Source organism: Muscardinus avellanarius (assembly GCF_963383645.1).
Source record: "Muscardinus avellanarius genome assembly, chromosome: 9".
Classification (NCBI taxonomy): domain Eukaryota; kingdom Metazoa; phylum Chordata; class Mammalia; order Rodentia; family Gliridae; genus Muscardinus; species Muscardinus avellanarius.
Window position 1 is genome coordinate 52,892,226 of NC_137795.1, and position 20,257 is coordinate 52,912,482.

At 32.5% G+C, this 20,257-nt stretch overlaps 1 protein-coding gene across 1 annotated transcript; it reads right to left on the reverse strand.

The window, feature by feature from the left end:
• Window positions 1–3,801: 3,801 nt before the first annotated feature.
• Window positions 3,802–4,264, reverse strand: LOC308267210 (homologous-pairing protein 2 homolog; the record flags this gene model as incomplete). The annotated part of the gene is given in 3 exon segments (XM_080701783.1): window positions 3,802–3,933; window positions 3,939–3,964; window positions 3,967–4,264. Coding segments are annotated over 3 exon segments (456 nt in total).
• Window positions 4,265–20,257: the final 15,993 nt, after the last annotated feature.

The window sequence follows — 20,257 nt, forward strand, 5'->3', positions numbered from 1 at the left end:
AATATAATCCAATATTATTTTTCCAGAAATAAGATGAAGTTCTTTTGATTATTTGAGCATTAACAAGAAGCAATGTCAACCCTTTCATAGTATCTATTTTTTCTCTACCCTGACCCTTCAAAAGATACAGTTCTTAAAATGGTTTATTTGAAACATTAGTACAGTGACTCCTATTTATGTGTGTGTGTTTTTTTTTTTTTTTGCTTTCTGTGGTTTCAGTTACCAATGTGTAAACTGTGTTTGAAAATATTAAATTAAAAATACTGAAATAACCAACTCATATGTTTTACATTGTGTCCTATTCTGAGTATCATGGTGAAATCTCACACTGCCCTACTCTGTCCTGCCTGAGGGTTGTATATACGCTGGGTATATATGCTGTATTCAGAACCACCTGTTAGTCTCTGCAGGCAGGTTATTAGATCAACTGTGGTCCTGTTATCTCAGGCTATATTCAAGTAACATTTACATAGTACCTGGACACTGCAACATAACAGAAGTCATTCATCTCACTTCAACTCATCACATAAGTCACTCTATTATTTCACATCAACTTATTCTTCAAGACAATTAAGTACAATATAATATTTTGAGAGAAGAGAAACCACAATCACATAACATCTATTAGAGTAAATTGCTAAAACCATTTTGTTTTATTTATCAATTGCAGTACTGGGAATTGAACCCAGTTACACTCTACCACTGAACTATACCCAAGACTTTTTTTTTTTTAATTTTGAGATATTGCTGGGCGTGGTGGTGCACCCTTGTAATCCCCGCGCTTGGGAGGCAGAGACAGGAGGATAGCGCAGGTTCGAAGCCAGTGGTGCTGGCTTAAGAGACCCTGTTTCCAAATAAAAAGTATAAAACTAGGTCTGGGAGTGTGGCCCGGAGGTTGAAGGGTTTCCAGGAACCCCAGTACCACCAAAAATTTTTTTTTGAGACATTATATTTTAAGATGCCAAAGCTGTCTTTGAACTTTCAGTCCTTTTCCCTCAGACTCCTGATTATCTGAGATTACAGGTGTATGTCAGTGCATCTGGCTCCATTTTACTAATCTTTTACTGTATCTAACTTGTAAATTAAACTTTAGTATAAGTATGTGAGTAGAGAAAAAGGTAGTATAGCTACTTTTGGTGTTATCTGTAGTTTTATACACTCATGAGGGTCTTGGATTGTAGCTCCTGTGGATAAAAGAGGACTACTATATGTAGTTTGAACTAGTTTACTTTCTAAATTTATATACTGAGGTTCTTCAATTCCACTTGAAACAAACATTAATGAAGACCATAAGCATATAAGTATAGCACACTTCAATTGCTACAATTAAGTAAAGGAACTATTTAACTTCTACAATGCCTAGAAATACCCTTCTCATCAAAGTAAATTTTTATCTTGTCAGCCACCACTAATAAAATAAAGGACAGATTTAGATGAAAGATAAACAGTGAATTGCATAAAATATAAGTATGTCTCATGCAATATTTCAGTCATACTTATATTTTGAGTATTTTTATTTGAAATTCAAATTTGCTTAAACATTCCTTATTTTACCTGTCAAACCTACGCATCATGTATCCTTCAAAGGGCTTTATTATGAAGAGATTGGTCTATGGAATATTTTATGTGAAAGAGAACCACACACTGATTCCAAGTGGCAATCAGTAATCTGTCCTTTGAAGTGGGAGACTGAGTATTCTCATGAAAACTAACTCTAATTAGACTTCTACTTTTGACTTCAGACTAAATAATCGTTTCAAACCTAAAATGGTTTCTTGAAGGTATCACAGGGTTAATCAGGCTAAAGCTACTAGAATGAGATCAGTATTATCACATATCACTCCTTTTTACTCCCTTTACTGACCAGGCACTCCTAAGAATTGGACTTCTACCTACATCCTACTCCTCACCACCCAATCATACTTCCTTCTTCCCATCAATCTTTGCTAACAACCCGTTGAAACTACTCTTCAGCAGATCCACAGAATAGAAGGACTTATCTTAGAGTCAGATACTGCCAGACAAGTAACTCTAGTGAAATAGAACTATTCTGTATTTTGAAAAATGGGAACTAGAAAGTTGAGGTACAGAAACCAAAGTTCAGCTTTGGACCTAGGCTGCTAGTGCCCTCTGGTGCCTAACAAAAGAAAACAACAAGAATCCTCCTGAGAAAAATCATTTCAGTCCTCAAATTCTGTTCCAAAGTAATTTTTCATATGCTATAGCTAGCCAGAAAGCAAACATAATGACCACTATGGAAATTATGTTAAGCCAGCTTTATCAAAAACAATAGGTAATAGACGTATACCCCCAAGGATTTCAGATATTTAAATTGTTTTATTATAAACTGGTTAAAAAACTATGCTATTTTCATATCTAAATTTAAAATTTAAGCAAGAAATCATAATAAACATTACATACTTGAATTTTACATCAAATTTCCTATTGAAAAATACAATACTAAAATGGCTTAAAAATATCCTAGCTGAAAAGAGAATTAGTGAATTGGATAATACATCAGAAGATATAAAAATAAAAATATATACAATATATAAAGGATGAGAAATCAAAAATATATATTTAGATTACAAAAAAGAGTATGAGGTAAATAAGCAGAGTAAACACTTAGAGATAAAATGTCCCAATGACCCTAACCATACCATTACTGATTTTCTGCTCACTTGATTTCTGCTCAATTATTGAAAGAGTGTGGATACTTTATAGTTGCAAATTTACCTATTTCTCCTTTTGACTTAAAAAACTTGCCTCAAGTGTTTTGACATAATTATTAGCTATATATGAGAAAGACTTGTCTCCTTGAAAAACTGATTTTGTTATCATTATGTCCCTCTTTTTCCAGGATAATTCCCTTTTTCCCAAGTATGCTGTCTGAAATTAATACAGATACCCCAACTTTCTTTAGATTAGTATTGCAAGAGGTGTCTTTGTCTACCCATTATTAACCTATAAAGAAGTTTCTTGTAAACAACATATAAATGGGCCTTGTTTTTACTCTCTGATGATTATTTTAATTAATAGATTTATATTGTTCATATTTAAAGTTATTATTTTAGTCTCATATAAATTGTTTATATTTTTAATTCATTAACCTTTTTGTCTCATTTTTGTTTCTTTCTTCCCTGTCTTTTTTTATTTTAATTGAGCATTTGGTATAATTTAATCTCATCTCTTTTCTTACAATATAAGTTATACATCTTATAATATTTTTGAAGTTATAATAGTTTTTTTACATATTGGAAACTTAATTATTTTAAACACCAACAATGCAATTTTGCTACAAATATAATTTTGGAATAATAACTGGGCCTCAAAACCACCTTGGCCTTTGTCCAGCAGATCTGGGTCTCTACCAACTCCCAGTGTTGCCTGGGCCGTGGGGTTGGGGTGAAAGGCCACCTGGGTGAGAGGCCGGGTCCCAAGCGCTGGTGTGTGGAAGCCTCTCTCTACCTTGTCTCCCAGGCTCCCTGCTGCGTTCCGCAGGTTTGATATCTGGGAAGTGTGACTGTCCAGAGGAAATTAAATATTTTATATCAAATTACATCACAATAAATATTGTGAAATGCTTTCCTTTAGCTTCGTTCCAAGTGTGTGTGTTATGGCCAAGCCACTGCGGGCTACCTGCCCAGTGAGATGGCTGTGGCCTCCCTTCCCAGCCACCAGCCCTCGCCCCCTGGCGCGGGCCTCCCCCTCACTTCTCTGCCTGAGGTGGGAGAGCAGCAGAACGACAGAAAAAGGCAGCCCTGCACCGGGCACGGCCGCACTCACGGTCCCTCGAGGCCCTCAGGGGTCTGGGAGAGTGACTCTATAATCTTCATCAGTCTCTATCCCAACTTCCTCAAAGAACTGCTTCTTGCTCTTGGGGTATCTTTCGAGGATCGCATCAGACAGCTCTGTTGCCATCCTCTTGCGCTTCTCCACTCCTTACAGTATTTCTGCTCTCTCAGTATACCTGCTTCTTCTCTTCTGGGGTCACATGGTTGGTGGCCGCTTTGATGTTCTTCAGTCTCTCGGTGTAGCCAGCACACTCCTTCGTTAACTCCTGGATCTCTTTCTGCATCTCCGGAGTGGTCAGGGCAGTATTTAGCTCCTGTAGCTCAGCCTCCATGTGGCGGCAGCTCTGCTGCAAGCTCTGCACCTTGGCAGTGAGGGCCACGATTTTGGCATCCTGGCTGTGGAGGTCAGCATCACTCACCATGTCAAACTGGTCCTGAGGGGCAAAATACACCTTCTGCTTGCCGTACATCTTCTCTTTGATCTTGCCTTGCTGGGCCAGCTGCTCCCGCGCCTTCACCACCGCCGCCTTGCCTAGTCCGTGCTCCCAGTGCAGGTTCCCGAACACATTCTGGGCGCTGTAGGGCCGGTTCTGCTCCTGCAGGTACCTCAGGAGGATCGCGGGGGCTGCGGGGAGAGACGGGGCGCAGGGCTATAATAGAGTTTTAAGTATACATTTTTAATTAATTGAATTCTGCCTTCAAATAACACAGCATTCCTTCATGTGTAATTCATGTATACCTTAGAAGATTTTTATACTAACTTCTCATTATTTATGGCAGTATGTATTCATTTAATTTATCTGTATTTTATATGCTATATTTTACTGCTGTTATAAATTTAAAGAGTAATCAGTTAAATAAATTGGGAATAAGAAAGATTATTTTATCTTTATTATTCTTTTTATGACACTTCTGTTATTTATATAGATCCAAATTCATGCCTAAATCACTTTCCTTCTTTTTTAAGAGGTTTTAACATTTATGCGCTGTTGATTGATTTACAGTTTTTATATCTGAGAACTTCTTTGCCTTTTTCTAATTTTGCATGATAATTTCATTGCATATAGGCATACAGAATTATAGGTCTGAGGGTTTTACTTACTCAAAGCTTAAAATGTTAAATTGACTCACTTTTGGCTTGCATATTTTTTTGATCAAAAGTCTGTTCTAATTCTTACACTTGTTCCTCTTGGCATCTGTGCTCCTCACAGTGACTATCAAGAATCTAACCCTTTCATGTTGTGCAATTACATACCTAAGCATATTTTTGGAGTGTATTACTGCTGCTTTAACTTTTCTGTGTTCCTTAGATCTGTGGTTTTGTGTCTGTCATTAGTTTTGGAGAGTTTCTGCAATTGCTGTTTTGCATACCTCTTTTCTGATTTGTTCTGTTTCTCTTCTCTTTCTGGTTCCCCCTTTTAAATATTTTAACAATTCTGTTTTTTAAATTTTCTTCATTTTCCTTCAATGCTTTTCTTTCTCCGTTTTCTCTTTTCTTTCTTTTTTTTTAAAAAAAGATTTCACTTAGAGAAGTTTCTTGACATCCCTTCAAGTTTATTGATTTTTCTCTCAGCTACATCCAATTTACTGACTCTATCAAAGACACTCTGTAATACTGTAGTTTGTTTTTTGTTTGCTTTTTATTTGTTTTTAGCACCTGTCTTGATTTTTTTCTTAGAGTCTGTACTTCTCTTCTTACATCATTCCTTTATGCTTCCATGTACCCTTTTTTTTTATTATTAAAGGCCTTAAAATATGAGTCATAGTTTTTTTTAATAGATCTTAATTTTCAGAGCATTGTTAGATTTACATAAAACCTGAGAAGGTAGAAAGACTCCTCATTTACCCCAGCCCTCATAGACATCAACATCCTACAATATAAAAATCTCACAGCAAAGTATCATATTTGTTACAAATGAACTAACACTGGCACATAATCACACACATTCCATAGTTTACACTAGGTCTCAGTATTGGTGTTCTATATTCTATCAGTTTGTGTTATTATAGTTCTTTTTAATATCTTATTAGATCATTTTAAAATTTGTGTCATATCTAAATTTCATTTCAATGTGTGATTTATCTTGAAATAGCGAGGGTTTTATTTGATATCTTATGTTTTTAAATTACTTTTATTATTGTTGTTGAAAAACATATATTGTATTACGTACTAGGAACTGAGGTAAAGACACTTTAATGTGAGGTTCTGTGTAATTCACTCTAGCATTTGGGTTGTGCTTAATGTTTGATATAGCTATGTTCCAGAGGCTTCAGTTTTCTATTTTTATTTTTTAACTAGTATTTTAGGCCTTCATAAGCACTTTTCTTAGGAAGAAAACTTGCATTACATATTTTCTGACTGTAATAAGCTGTCATTATATTTTACTCTGTTGCCGTGATGGCAAGATGTGAGAAGGGAAAGCATTCTATAATTTTATCACTAAATCTCAGTCAGTAAACCTATATCCACAGTTTGTGACCTTTGAAGGTAGAACTTTTAAACAATTTATTTTCTTAGGTGAGACAGAAAGTATAGAAGAGGATGAAATAGGAGAAGTGCCTTTCCTCTAGGTAGAATAATAATTTGGTAAAGTGTTTACCCTATAGAGGAGAGTATTCTTATGAAAGTATATCCAGTGTTTTTCTCAATGATTATTCATCCCCTCCCCTTACCAAGTCTACTAGGGTAACATTTTGGTCCTTCATTGTGAGAATCTGATCAGATACCTAAAGATAAAACTCATGAAAGTGAGGGAATACTCTTAGAACTGCAATCAACCATGAGTTTCTCAGCCTTATGGTAGACAACCTCTAGAAACTCATCAAAATTACTATTGTGTGTTCTCACCAATATATAGCCTCAGTGGCTTCTACTCCAGAGCCATGGCTGTGATTTTCGAGATTTGAAGGTTTCTCCATATTGTAAGACATTGGTTTTTTTTGGCAATATCAATTTGCCTATTGCTCAAGGAATGTAATTGACTTTCATTCTGCTTACATTTTTTCTTATTGTAAGGAGGGGAATGATGACTTCTAAGCTCTTTTTAACTCTGAACTAAAACCAGAAGTTCCCTGGGAGTTGTTGTATTCTCTCAAAACAGAGTATCCTGGAGAATATAAAACAACAACAACAACAACAACAACAACAACAACAACAACAACACAGTAAATATCTATCACAGCTGGGTTTGATGGTGCTAGTGAGGCCCTCTACAACTTAGTGAGACCCTGTTTCAAAATAAAGGATAAAAATAAGGCTGAGGGTGTAGCTTAGAGGTAGAATGACCCTGGGTTTCACCCCCAGTACTGCAAGAAAAAAAAAATCTACTACTTTAGGATTTAGCTATATAGTACTCAAGAACTAAAAACAAATAAATACTGTCTCCTTTCTTTTAACTGTCACTCCTTAGCCTTTTTTATCTAACAAGGCTTTAGGAAGGAAAAATCATATCAACAGAAAATTGTAATTGCATATACTAGTGGCCATTTTTAAACAGAACCTCCTCTGACTCGGAGGGTGGGGCACCATTGCATACATGGTGGATTGTCTTTATTTTGTACCAGAAATATATGGATTTTAAGTCCATACCTTTTTTAGTGTGGTACTGGGATGGAACCCAGGGGCTTTCTACCCCTGGATACACTCCTCAACCTATTTTATATTTTATCTGGAAACAGGGTCTCACTAAGTTGCTGAGACCCTCACTAAGTGGCTGAGGCTGGCTTTGAACCTACGCAATCTTGCTGTCTCACCCTCCCAAGTACTGGAATTACAAGTGTGCGCCACCATACCTGGCTAAGCTCATACTTTTTTATTTAACACACTATTTATACCTATTTCATTTTCTGATCCATATTTAACTGTGAGTCATCCCAAAAGGAAATATTGGCCCACTCATATTAGAAGATGAATTATATGAAGAGATAAGAAATAAATACTCTGCCAAAGTTTTACAGTCACCATAATCAGTGATACCAATCATTTATGATAGCAGATAATATTTTTCTATTGAATCATTTACACATTCATTCTGCAAGCACTTCTTAATAACAGATTTAGTCCAGGTTCTGTTTTAGTTAAAATAATTAATATTTATTTACTGTTGAAGATACCAAAGTCTATTATTAAAGATGAACATACTAATGAATTAAAATGATAGTGGTAAACACTATGTTATATCTGTGTAACAATAGAGCAAATACTTTTAAGAACAACATATGATAAACATTAATACTTTAATTTAAACCATATTTTTGAATTTTCTTATTTTAAATGTTCATTCATCTCTTAAGTATAGTTTCCAACTTATAAAAATGTTCCTTTGATTCCTTCCAATTTTCCTTAAATGTTTACTAAATCATAACCTCAGCAAGCACATGTCAACAGTATTTTTGAAAGTCACATATTGGCCTTGAGGGGATGAATGGAAGATAGGCAACTTTATCTAATTATACTCATGGATGGTATCCCAGTATCCCACATTATAATTTGTTAAACTACCTTATTAATTCTAATGGTAGAGAGAGCCAATACTCTTGGGTCTTATAATCAGAATTAGTTTTTCCAGATGTCAACAGTATGTATATAACTAATGTATGTATACCAGCTTGTATATGAATATGTTAAACAAAATCAAAGTCTGAAGGTGAAAAAGGAAAGTATGAAGACATTTCTATGAGTTGATTTTAACACCCTTGTTGATACTGTATTTTCAAACATTGAGTCTTGTCATTTGGTATTATTAATAAAAAGATAAAAGATTACATTGTGTTATAGTTGTATATATTTCAAAACCATCTGGTTTAAATTTCAGTAGACATCTGGAAATCTTAATTATGTTTTAATAACTCATTCTTTAAAGGAATTACTGTTCTCTTATTTCATCTCGTGAAAGGCCATATTTTGAAAAAGTCTATTGATCTTTAATATTTTGTGGTTTCACAAAGTAAAAAAATGATGTACATAAATATCACAACCTAGGTAGGTCATTTATAATTTGGTTCAGATTTTCAGTGTCAAGCATATATCACTTGCTACTGTGTAAAAAAAATAAACAAGAGAGTACCATGTCTTTATTGGTTTAAATAAAAGGACAATGTAATAAATATTAAAATATATAATGAGGGATGAAAATTATGACAAAAAGTTTAGAAACATGTAATAAGTTCAGGAGACATAATGTAATATAATCAGGATTATAGTTGTGATCATGGAAATAGAATGAATGACATAATACACTTGGAGTCATGTAAGCAATGAAAAGGAATTGAAAATCTTGATAATGGCTACCATTTGTTAAGTAAGGGTAGGAACTGGGCCAACATATTTTCAAATATCATTTTACTTAATTCTAACAAAATGTTATGTTATCATTTCATTTTAGTAGATAGAGATATGAATTATAAACATTGAACAATTTATGATTGAACAGTGGTATTGCTTTGAGTCAACCCTGGTTAAATTCTGGAGTCTTAAATAATGGCTGCCACTGTTACTGCTATACTATTGCAAGCCTAGATGACAACAGTATTATTAACCCAGGGAAATGGCAACTGAGCAATATCATGCTGGAAAGGGATGATAGTAAGTTTCCTCTTGAGCTTGTTTTAGTTTGAGGAGCCTATGAAATGTCTGTGTATTGTTTTATTTTTCTTACCATTCTTACCATTAATAGAGTTAGTTTGTCCTATATTGCTTAAGTAGGACATACGTCATTAAAATGTAGACTTTTATTTCTAAGAACACTTTCCAAGCATGGTACTAGTTTTCACCATAGAGAAAAGTGCAAAGATTGGCTAACAGTTAAATGCAGTACCGTCCATTTGCTGTATGCTCTGTGGGCCTGTTATTGCTTAGAAGCGTTTATTGTAGGTTTTCTACTCTCTTTGTACATTTTGACGTATCTTTGTGATTGAACAGATCCAACCCCTTCTTACTGTACCATAAAATTGCCTTTACCATTTTTAAGGCCAAATCCTATATTTTCTGGAATATTTATTTATTGGGAATTTTATATCCCTTAAATTGCTACCTACTTTTATTGGAAATACTACTGCTTTGTTGGCGCTCTTATCCAAACAGCTTTTTAGTGTTCCACTCTAGCCACAGTTTTCCCTTAAATCCTTTTATTTTCAGTTCATGGTTTTGTGGTATATAAAGTTTTTTCAGTAAACCCTATATTGTGTTTTAGTAGAGATACTTTAAAAAAGGCATTTTGTTTTGTGCCCTTGTTTGTTTTAGTAAACCAGTTGGGTTCTAATTCATACTAAGCACATGCTCTACAACGGAGCTACACAGTCCAGCAACCCTCATGAGTTTTAAACGAAAAGAAATGTCAAGATGTAAGCACTGAATTGAGAGAAAATATTACATAAGAGGAGTCTGAATTACTTATTCATATATTCAACAAATACTGAGACAGGTTCTCACATAAGAGGAGATTGGGAAAATGACATAGTTTCTTTTGTAATGTAGTTTTAAATTTTTAAATAAGCACACATTACATAAATCACATTATCCTGAATTTTCTACTAGCCTCTTGTGAAACTCATTTCTCTTTCAAAAGTGACCAAAAGCCGTAGCTCTGGTTTCCTGTAGGATCTGAAAGAGAAGTACAACTGATTCCTCATTGGCTTGCATTTCATTGGTTCCCAGGAGAGAAAAGGAAATATTTTGCTTTACTGCTTCATTTTTCAGTCTACATTTACCAAATATAAATCCCTTAAGATGCATCATCACTCCTTTGAGCATTACCTAAGAGATACCACAGAACATCCCAAACTAGCATATTCCACTCTTCTCTTAGGGGAACAACAGATTATTAATGAAATGTATAAAGCAAAGTAAAAGTGTACATTGAGTTTGAGCTTGATAGGATTATGCTGATTGGCAACCTTTATATTTATTTACTTTAGATTTTTTTGTCCGTTTTTTACAGCTTTCACCAGTTTCCAATCATGGTAAGTGTGGTGGTGGAACAAAGGATCTGTTTTAGTTAGTCTGGTCTTTTTTCATAAAATGTTCAGAATATATAAGTTCCACTTTCAAGTTATAGCCTATCCTCTTTAAATTTTTTTAAAGGTATCAGAAGACATTGGGTAATAGAACCAGGTTTATAAAATGAACTGGTGGTAAATATTATTTCAAAAATTTTTAATTTTGATTTTAAATTTAAACTGTTGATTTGGTACCTTTTAAAAATACTCTTATCTTGAAAGCATTCCTCTTTCAACACCCAAATGTTATGAATCTGGTATAGTTTGGTCTCCAACCAATATTAAAAATGATTTCTTCTCCTGGGGTAGTGACATACACCTGTAATCCTAGCAATTTGAGAAGCCAAGGAAGAGGATCACATGTTCAGGATCAGCCTGAGCAATTTATCAACTTATCAAGACCTATCTTAAAGTAAAATATGAAGCTGCTGGGAATTTACCTCTGTGGTAGAGAAATCCTCAGTTTAATCCCTAATACTACTAAAACAAACAAGTGAACAAATAAAAGTATTTTTAGAGTTTAATAAGAGCAACATAATTCAATATTGATAGTTAAGGAAAATTAATTGACCTAAAAGAGCTTCATTTTATGTATGCCAAAATATTCTATAAATTTTAATATAAATTTTATTTATGTATTATATATAATGTGTTTTCTATTATATCAAATGTAATTATATATATATATATACACACACACACAAACACACACACACACACACACACACACACACACACATATATCTGGCAGAACATATGTGTCTGTGTATATACAAATGCCCCTCAAATTATAATGATCTCAGTAAGCCCATAGTTGATGAAAAGTATTGTAACTACAAAATGGACTTAGTACACCTAACCTATTTAACATACGAACTTAGAATTAGAGTGCACAACAGAGTCTAGCAGTATCGATTGTTTATTCTCATGATTGCAAGGATGACTAAAAGCCACACCTCCCTGCTTCTGCTCAGTATTATAAGAAAGTATGTTATCACACATCCCTAGTTGGAAAAAATAAAATTAAGAATGGCAATAATTAAAAACACAAACAACAAATGCTGGCAAGGATGAGGAGAAGAGGGAACTCTTAATACATTTTTGGTGGAATTGTAACTTAGTGCAACTATTTTGGAAAATAGTATGGGAGATCCTTAGAAGAACAGGAATGAACCTACAATATGATTCAGCAATACCACTTCTGGGTATCTACCCAAAAGAATGGAAAACAAAATATCAAACTAATGCATGCATATCTATGTTCACAGCCGCACAATTCACATTGCCAAACTATGAAACCAGCCAAGATGTCCATCAACAGATGAATGGATTACAAAACTATGGGATATATACACAATGGAATTTTACTCAGCCATAAAGAACAAAATTATGTCATTTACAGGGAAATGGATGGAACTGGAGAATATTATGCTAACTGAGATTAGTCAGTCATAAAAGTAAAAAATTAGATTCTCCCCCTAATATATGGAAGCTAGGGAGAAAAATAGGAGGAACTCTAGACAAAGAAGGAGAAACCATAGATTAGCAATTAAGGTAACCTAACTGAGAGGGATGAGAGAAAAGAAGAGGGAAATTCTCTAATGTACATGATGTGCATTCACAAACATATCAACATCAATCAGTAAACCAAACATAAGAAAGAAAGAGGGGGGAGGAAATGGGCTGGGAATTGAGGAAGGGCTAAATGAGTGATGTGTGCATGTATGACTCCACCGTCTTGTACTCTATTAAGATGTATGACTACAGAGCACCAATGAAATATTTAAAAATTAAAAGAATCAGAGTTAAAAGAATGATGTGTACTAAATGGACAAGCTTTCACATTAGTCTAAAGTTGAAAAATCATTAAAAGAAACGGTTGTACATCAGGAACCATCTGTAAACATGTATATATAGAGAGACATTTATCTACTTAGTTGTATCTTATCAAACAAAACTATGAACTTAAACTGAAAAGTTAGGTCAATTGTGTATTTCCTAGTTAGTAATTTTATGACTCACATAGGAAATATTTTGCATTTGATTTATTTCAATCACACAGCTCAATTTCTGCATTAAATATGATTTATAATATTTAGGTACCATCACTACCAATATAATTATACAGAAACAGTGAAATCTATATTTTTGTTCAGTTCAAAGTTGATCTACTTGGTGAGTGACTTTTGTGTACATTAATTAATGATAAATGCAAATTAATGTACATAATTAAAGTTCACTGTGTACTTTTATTCGGATTACCTTACAAGAAATACATGTCAATATGGTCATAGCAAGTATCATCTGTAAGAAATGTATTATAAGGAAGAGTGAAAGATTTTTTTTACATATAATCAAGAGTATTTGGCCAGACGTGATGGCACATGCTTGTAATCCCAGCATTGGGGAGGCAGAGACGGAATAATCGCAGATCGTGGTTCACAGACAGCTTCAGCTACTTAGCGAGACCCTTTGCAACTCAGTGAGATCATGTTTCAAAAAATAAAAATACTAAAGAATAGGACTATGGGTGTAGCTCAGAGATACAATGTTCCTGGGTTCCATCCCCAGTACTTCCAGAAAAAAAAAAAAAGATTATTTTCATTTATATTACACAAAGTTACTGTAAAGAAAATAGGTCTTCTATTTTGCAATCTATGTATAAAATTTATTGGACCTGTTCTTGATTTGATTATTGCAAAAGAAAAACAACGTTATGTCATGTTCCACATTGCAACTACTACTTTTTAATAGGACAAAAAATTAGGACTCAATGATATCTCAACTTACAAAAACTTTAAATTTCTATAATCTAAATTCACAACAATTATATTTTTTAAATCCTGTTGATGTATCAATGATCTTTTCACTCAAGAGAAAAGAAAAGCTGCCATTGCTTATTATTTCCTTTCAAAAAAATGAGCAAGGTAGCCTTTTATGTGATTAAATTGGCTGTGTAAGCTAAACAAATATATACCAACAAATTGCAAGGCAGAAATCAATCTATTAAATTATAAGAAGGAAAAGCATGCCACTAAATTATTTTATTAATCAGTGGAATGTATATAGAGTCAAACTGTGTGAAAATATAAAATAAAAGCCGGGCACTGTAATGCACGCTTGAAATTCCAGCATTTGGGAGGCTGAGACAGGAGGATCATGGTTCACCAACAGCTTCAGCTACCCAGTGAGGCACTTTGCAACTCAATGAAACTCTGTTTCAAAAAAAAAAAAAAAAATAGAGCTGGGGGTGTAGCTCAGAGGTAGAATGGCCCTGGGTTCCATCTTCAGTCCCACAACAAAAAGAAAATATAAACTAAGTAAATGCTCATCTTTATGGAACACCTGAAAATAAAGTTATGATATTAAGGACAATGATAGAGAACTGATATACTCTCATATATTGTTTTTGTATTTAAATTTTTTATGTTCTTAATAAGTATGTTATTAAATTAGTTATTGTGTTCTAGAAATTAAATATTATGTAAAATGTATTTTCATAAAGGCTTTCCTGTTTATTAAAAATATGGAACACTCAAATGGAGAAATAACATTTGAGCTGGATATATAGGCTCATTTTCTTAAATATCTTGAGTGGTACTAGTTAGAAGAAAACATAAGATTTACAACAGTTGTAGAAATACATATTGGAGTGTTTTTTTTTTTTTATGTGTGTGTGTGTTGTTTTGTAGCACAGAACTGTCATTACGCTTCCCAGTTGTTTACTGTTCACCTGCTGCAGTGGCGTGCACATGTGGAGTGGAAGGTAGACTTCTAGATCCTAGTCCAAGAGGTATTTGTGTCTGAACCAATATTTAAAATACTATATAATTGATTTCTTCTCTAGAGTGCCTCAGGTTGACAAACAGTAGCTCTTCCGTTGTCTTTCACATAACACTTGTTGCAGTTATATTTTTTGCAATAAGCAACTAATGTCAAAAGGGGTTTCAATTCTTCAGTTTTGAGGTGAATAGATTTAAGAGTGTTATGTAAACTATTTGTCAGAAAATATAAGCAAAAGTTCTGTAAAATATTTTCAGCATTCAAATGTATCAATAGTATAAAATATAAAACTTTCATAAATAATATTTATATCTTAATTTTATTTTTTTCCTTTTTATTAACTGTGTGATATAACTGTGTTTAATCAACCATTAAGAAAAAATTTCAAAGAAGACAATTTGACAGTTTGTCAAATGCTTTCAATTTCCATATTAACTCATTTATATTTGTATTTTTTAACCTATAGTATATTTTAAATATATATTTGCATATTAAAATAATTCTATACTCACCACTTTTTCTTTCTTTCTTTATATATTTGTGTATTTATGTATTTATTTATATTTTGCAGTTACTGAAGCTGGAACCCAGGGGCAATCTACCTCCGAGCTACGTCCCCAGCTCTATTTTTTATTATTTATTTTAAAGGAAGGTCTCACTGAGTTGCAAAAGGCCTCACTAAGTAGTAGAAACTGGCCAGGAACCACAATCCTCCTGACTCAGCCTCCCAAATGCTGGGATTATAAACATGTGCCACCATGCCGGGCCTTCATCACTCTTTATTAGACATCATATTTTATCATCAAGTTTACACTTAGAAGTATAAACACAGGGAGACTACAAACTTTTAATTTGATTAAGGATTGTTATGACATTGAGTCTCTGTTGTGTGATATTTCATGTGGTATTCAATGCTAACACAAAATTATTTTTATTTTTTCTTTCTTGTCAATAAAATTTCAATATCCAGGTGTTTGTACAAATACTGACATCTTCTAAATTGGAGGTATTATATGAAATTTCTTTGTTTTAATAATATGGTTTATTTTATTCTTATATTAAATTTGTTGTCAACTGGTTTATAAACATAAAAATTACACATATTTTATTGACTTTTTAACTAACATGGAATTTTATTAGAGTTTACCACTTTAGAAAGACAAGACACTTGTGATATTTTTCTATTTATACAAATAAATAAATTGATAGTACTTATATTTATAGTGATTAGCTATAAATATTTAATCATATGAGTACTTAATTATATTTTCTAGATAAATCATCCCCAAACACAAAATATTTAGCATATAATAATATGTTACTTATTTTTTGTCATCTAATGCCAAGATTATAGTATCATTTTACAATGCTTATTGTAATTGCTAATAAATTCTACCATGATTTATAGTGTATAACACAAAGTAATGGCAAATATTTTGACATTCCATTTTATAAAATGCAAACATAATGTTCTTTTACCTTATTTTTAATTTTATGTGAACAAAATTTTTATTATTCTTCACCTAGATGGTATAAGTAAATTAAAATATTTTGTTTCTTTTCCATAGAATTATTTTCAGTGGTCAAAAAATAAAAATCACATCACAGCTTCATAAATATTCAATAAAACAACTAATGCATTTGTCTTTTACATATCAGTACAAAACTTAGAATAAATGCACAACAATATTTTAAATTTTATCCTCAAATTATTTACTTACAGATAAAACTTGTGATTTAAAAATATTTTTCTCCTTACTTTAGGTAGTAAAAAAGTTGAAATAGGTCTATAACAATAATGATGGCATCTGGAAGCCATTCTTAGCAACAGACAAAGCCAAAAGTCAATGGAATGTAACATGTGGATAACATATTATAACTTTATGTGGTTGCTATTTAAATGCCCTTTGGCACTTGATGCTTTCTTTTGATATGCAAGTTTAGATGCTAATGCTAATATTTTTGATATTTCCAAAATATTGATGTTTTGAAATTTATTATTGGATGTCAGTATTTTCAAAACTTCAACGAGACAGTATTATATGCAATTAGAGGAGTTTATCCATTTACTTTATGTTTTATTATATTTGTGACAATCCTGTTGAATATAAATTCAATGGTATTAGTTAAATCACTGTGGGTAAATAATTCAGGAAACAGATTTATTTTATGTTGTGAAATTCAACCGCAAGGTATCAAAGTAAATGTGAGCCACAAGACCATGAGGAAATAAAATGAATATATGTGGTATGAACCCGCATTTTTCATATGTGAAAGACTCACAGATTGCCCCAGAGAAGGAATGGGAAGGAAAAGACAAATGCCACTAAAAATTAAGAATAAAATTTCCTCTCTAACATCGAAAGCCTAAGTCTTTAGTATTTTATTTCATTTCCCCTTGAGATTTTAAAATCTTACTACAGAGTTCTCTTATTAACCTTTTGGTTTTTCTACCCTCTATTTCTATACAAATATGTATGCCCGTACATAACTTATCTATTGTATCGCTCTCCCTCTCCCTCTCCCTCTCTCTTACTTACTGATACATTATCTGCCCAGGCTATGTATCTACACAAAAGAAATTGAGATGAAATATTGACATTTCTTAAATACTAAAAGTCACAATAATAGATCTATAGTTCTGAGGGAAAAATAAAATCTTCATTTTTAACTGTGACCTCCTAAATAAAAACAACCATTAAATAATTTTTTAATCTTTCATTTAGTTAACGTTTTGCTCTCTCAAGGAGGATTCTTCTCTTTCATCCTTTTCCTTTTTCTGCTTTCACAAAAAAATCAATCTTGAAATTCTTTCATGTTAAATGTTCTATCAATAGAGGCTGAGATTCCAGGAAGAGTCTTCTAGACAGCCCTTTACCTTAATGATCTCTGGAAGGCCAAGGGCAGCTGTACGCTCTTTTTATCATTCTTCATCTATAAAATTCTGACTAATGCTCTTAACCCCTTGGTAGGTAAGCTTAGCTCTTCTCTTACAACTACTGTGTAGTATACCCAGCAAATAACTAAATTCTTAGTTTATGAATTGCTGTTAATTCTAGTTCTAATCTCTGATTAAACAGGAAAGGCAATGTTACAAGAACATGGCTATATTTTTTGACAGACATTCTCTTGTTTCACTACCATGTTCTAGAAAAATTAGAATCTGACATTTTAACTTCCTTTTCAAGGATGGAGCAGATTTTTTTTTCTTTTCAATATTTGGTATGAATCTCAACAGCAGCTATTTTCTTCTTCTTTTTTTTGTGTGTGTGTATGGTACTGTGGATTGTACCCAGGGGCATTCTACTACTGAGCTACATCCCCAGCCCCATTTTTTTTTATTCTTTATTTTGAAACAGGGTCACTAAGTTGCAGAGGGCCTCACTAAGTAGCTGAGGCTGGCCGTGAATCTGCGATCCTCCTGTCTCAGCCTCCCAATTAATGAGATTACAAACATGCACCACTATGCCTGTCTTTTCCTTCTTCATTTTTTATCCCTAGGATAATGAAAATTGTCTTGGTAAAATTCATTGCTTGAAAAAATGCTTAGTCACCAAGATACCCTAGAAAATATTCCTATAAAGAACATACAAAAATTATTTTCATACAAAATATGAGTAGAGCTCTTGTATTTTAACTATTGTTCATAATTTAATCAGTTTTTATTAAATTATTAATTATCTATTTTCTCAATCTGTCTCAAATTTTACAATACTCTTATCAATTAAGTTGTCATCTAGAAGTAATAAAATCAGTAACTTAAACAGAAAACAAGTAGTGCTTTTCTAAAAACTATGTACGTATAGCACCCATTATAATCAGACAAGTTTTATGCTATAATTGTTAATTCTTCAAAATTAATTATGTAACTCTTCTAATTGTCTACAAGGAAAAATGCACCTTACAGTTAATAACTAAATTAGCTTAGCAATATTTAGAACAAGCAATAAATGTTAAGCTACGCTTAACTGAACAAATGTCTTAAAACATGTGTTAACCTATTACTACAGTTCTTCCACATTCTAGTTTTCAAGTATGGGTGTAGAGTGTGAGTAGGCAAACATTTCTGAAGGATTTTGTTATAAAAATAATGACACTATTGTTATATTCATGAGAGTTATATTTAAATTCAATTTTATTATAATCATAGTTATTTAGTATTCCCCTCTTTAAAATATAGAAATAACATTTTGGCCTGCACTATCCTTCCATATTTAGATAGGATATTTTTAGCCAATGATCTGACTTAGTAATGTTAAAAATTTTAATTGCATACTTGATATATTTGACTATTTTCAAGTAATATTTAAACTAAATTGCTTTAGAAAAGTGTTATCATTTCATAAAACATTACCATTTAGTCAATATTTTGGTGCATGTTTTATGAGTTGCTATAATAAAATAAATGTCCTGCAAATGCTTCTTTTTTGGATCTGATCAATCTTTTAGCAAACGTTTTTATGGCTTGCTAGAATGAAATGAAAATCCTGCAAACATTTCTTTTTCGGACTTGATAAAATTCAGAAATATGGTAAAAATATTCAAGAAACCTAGCTTTATTTTTTAAAAGATGTTTCAGATAACAGAATGAGTCTTTCATTTCTTTCTGTATGATGGATTAAACAAAATAATCCCTCCTTTCTCTAAAAGGAACTAAAACACTAAATGAAATATTTCCAAGGAGTATACCCTGAAGGAAAAGTCAGGAATCTTGAAAAGCTTGCACCTGTGGGAGTTATTGCCCACAGCAATAAACAATGCCAGGACTCTGACATTATTATGTAACTCCTTATGTATTTGCCTTTAGTTTTTCTCGTCTCCCAACTTTGTGGACACTAAGCTTGTGCTTTCACAATGAACGAATTAGAATATATGGGACAAGAGAATTTTAGGTGAAAGACCAAATAGAACTCCCTTTATAAAGCTTGGATTCTAAAAGTCTATCCACTCTTTGTCAAGATAAACTAAGACTACATCTTCCTAATCCTATTTCCTGTCCTGTGATGGGGGAAGAGATAAAGATTGCATTTCTCAAACATTTAAATTGCTTAAGAAGCAATAGAGCATCCTGAAAACATGTAGACATAAGCTAAATTTTACCAAGGATTTTAGTCATGATCGATATTGCTTAGGTGGCTCAAATGTTTGAGCCAATAATTTGTAAATCACTTTCATTCTTATATTTCCTCCTGGCTCTGGCAGGAAAATGAAAAATTCTTTTCTGAAAGAATCAACCTTCAATCCAGGCCCCAATATGCTATAAATAAAGGTCCATGTTTAAAATAATTCTTAAAGAAATTAAAAATATTATTAATATATAAGAGGCCATATGAAAGCAATTTATATATATATGTATATATACATATATATATATATATATATATGTTTGTTATATAAAAAAACTTTTGAAGTAAAAAACTATAGTAAATGATATTGAGTTCAGCATTACTGCTTATTATAGAATTAGTAAAAGCTGAGAATTTTTGTAGGTTCTAAAATTCACCTACATAACTTGTCCCATGTTATCTACCATTTCAAAGCCAGCAACAGAGAATCTCCATCATGTTTAATCCTTTTTAAGTTTTCTTTCTTTATAAAGAAGTTTTAAGTTTCTTTTTCTTTATCATCATTCTTTCAATTTTTTTAAATTTATTATTTAGTGGTACATGAAAACATACAAACTA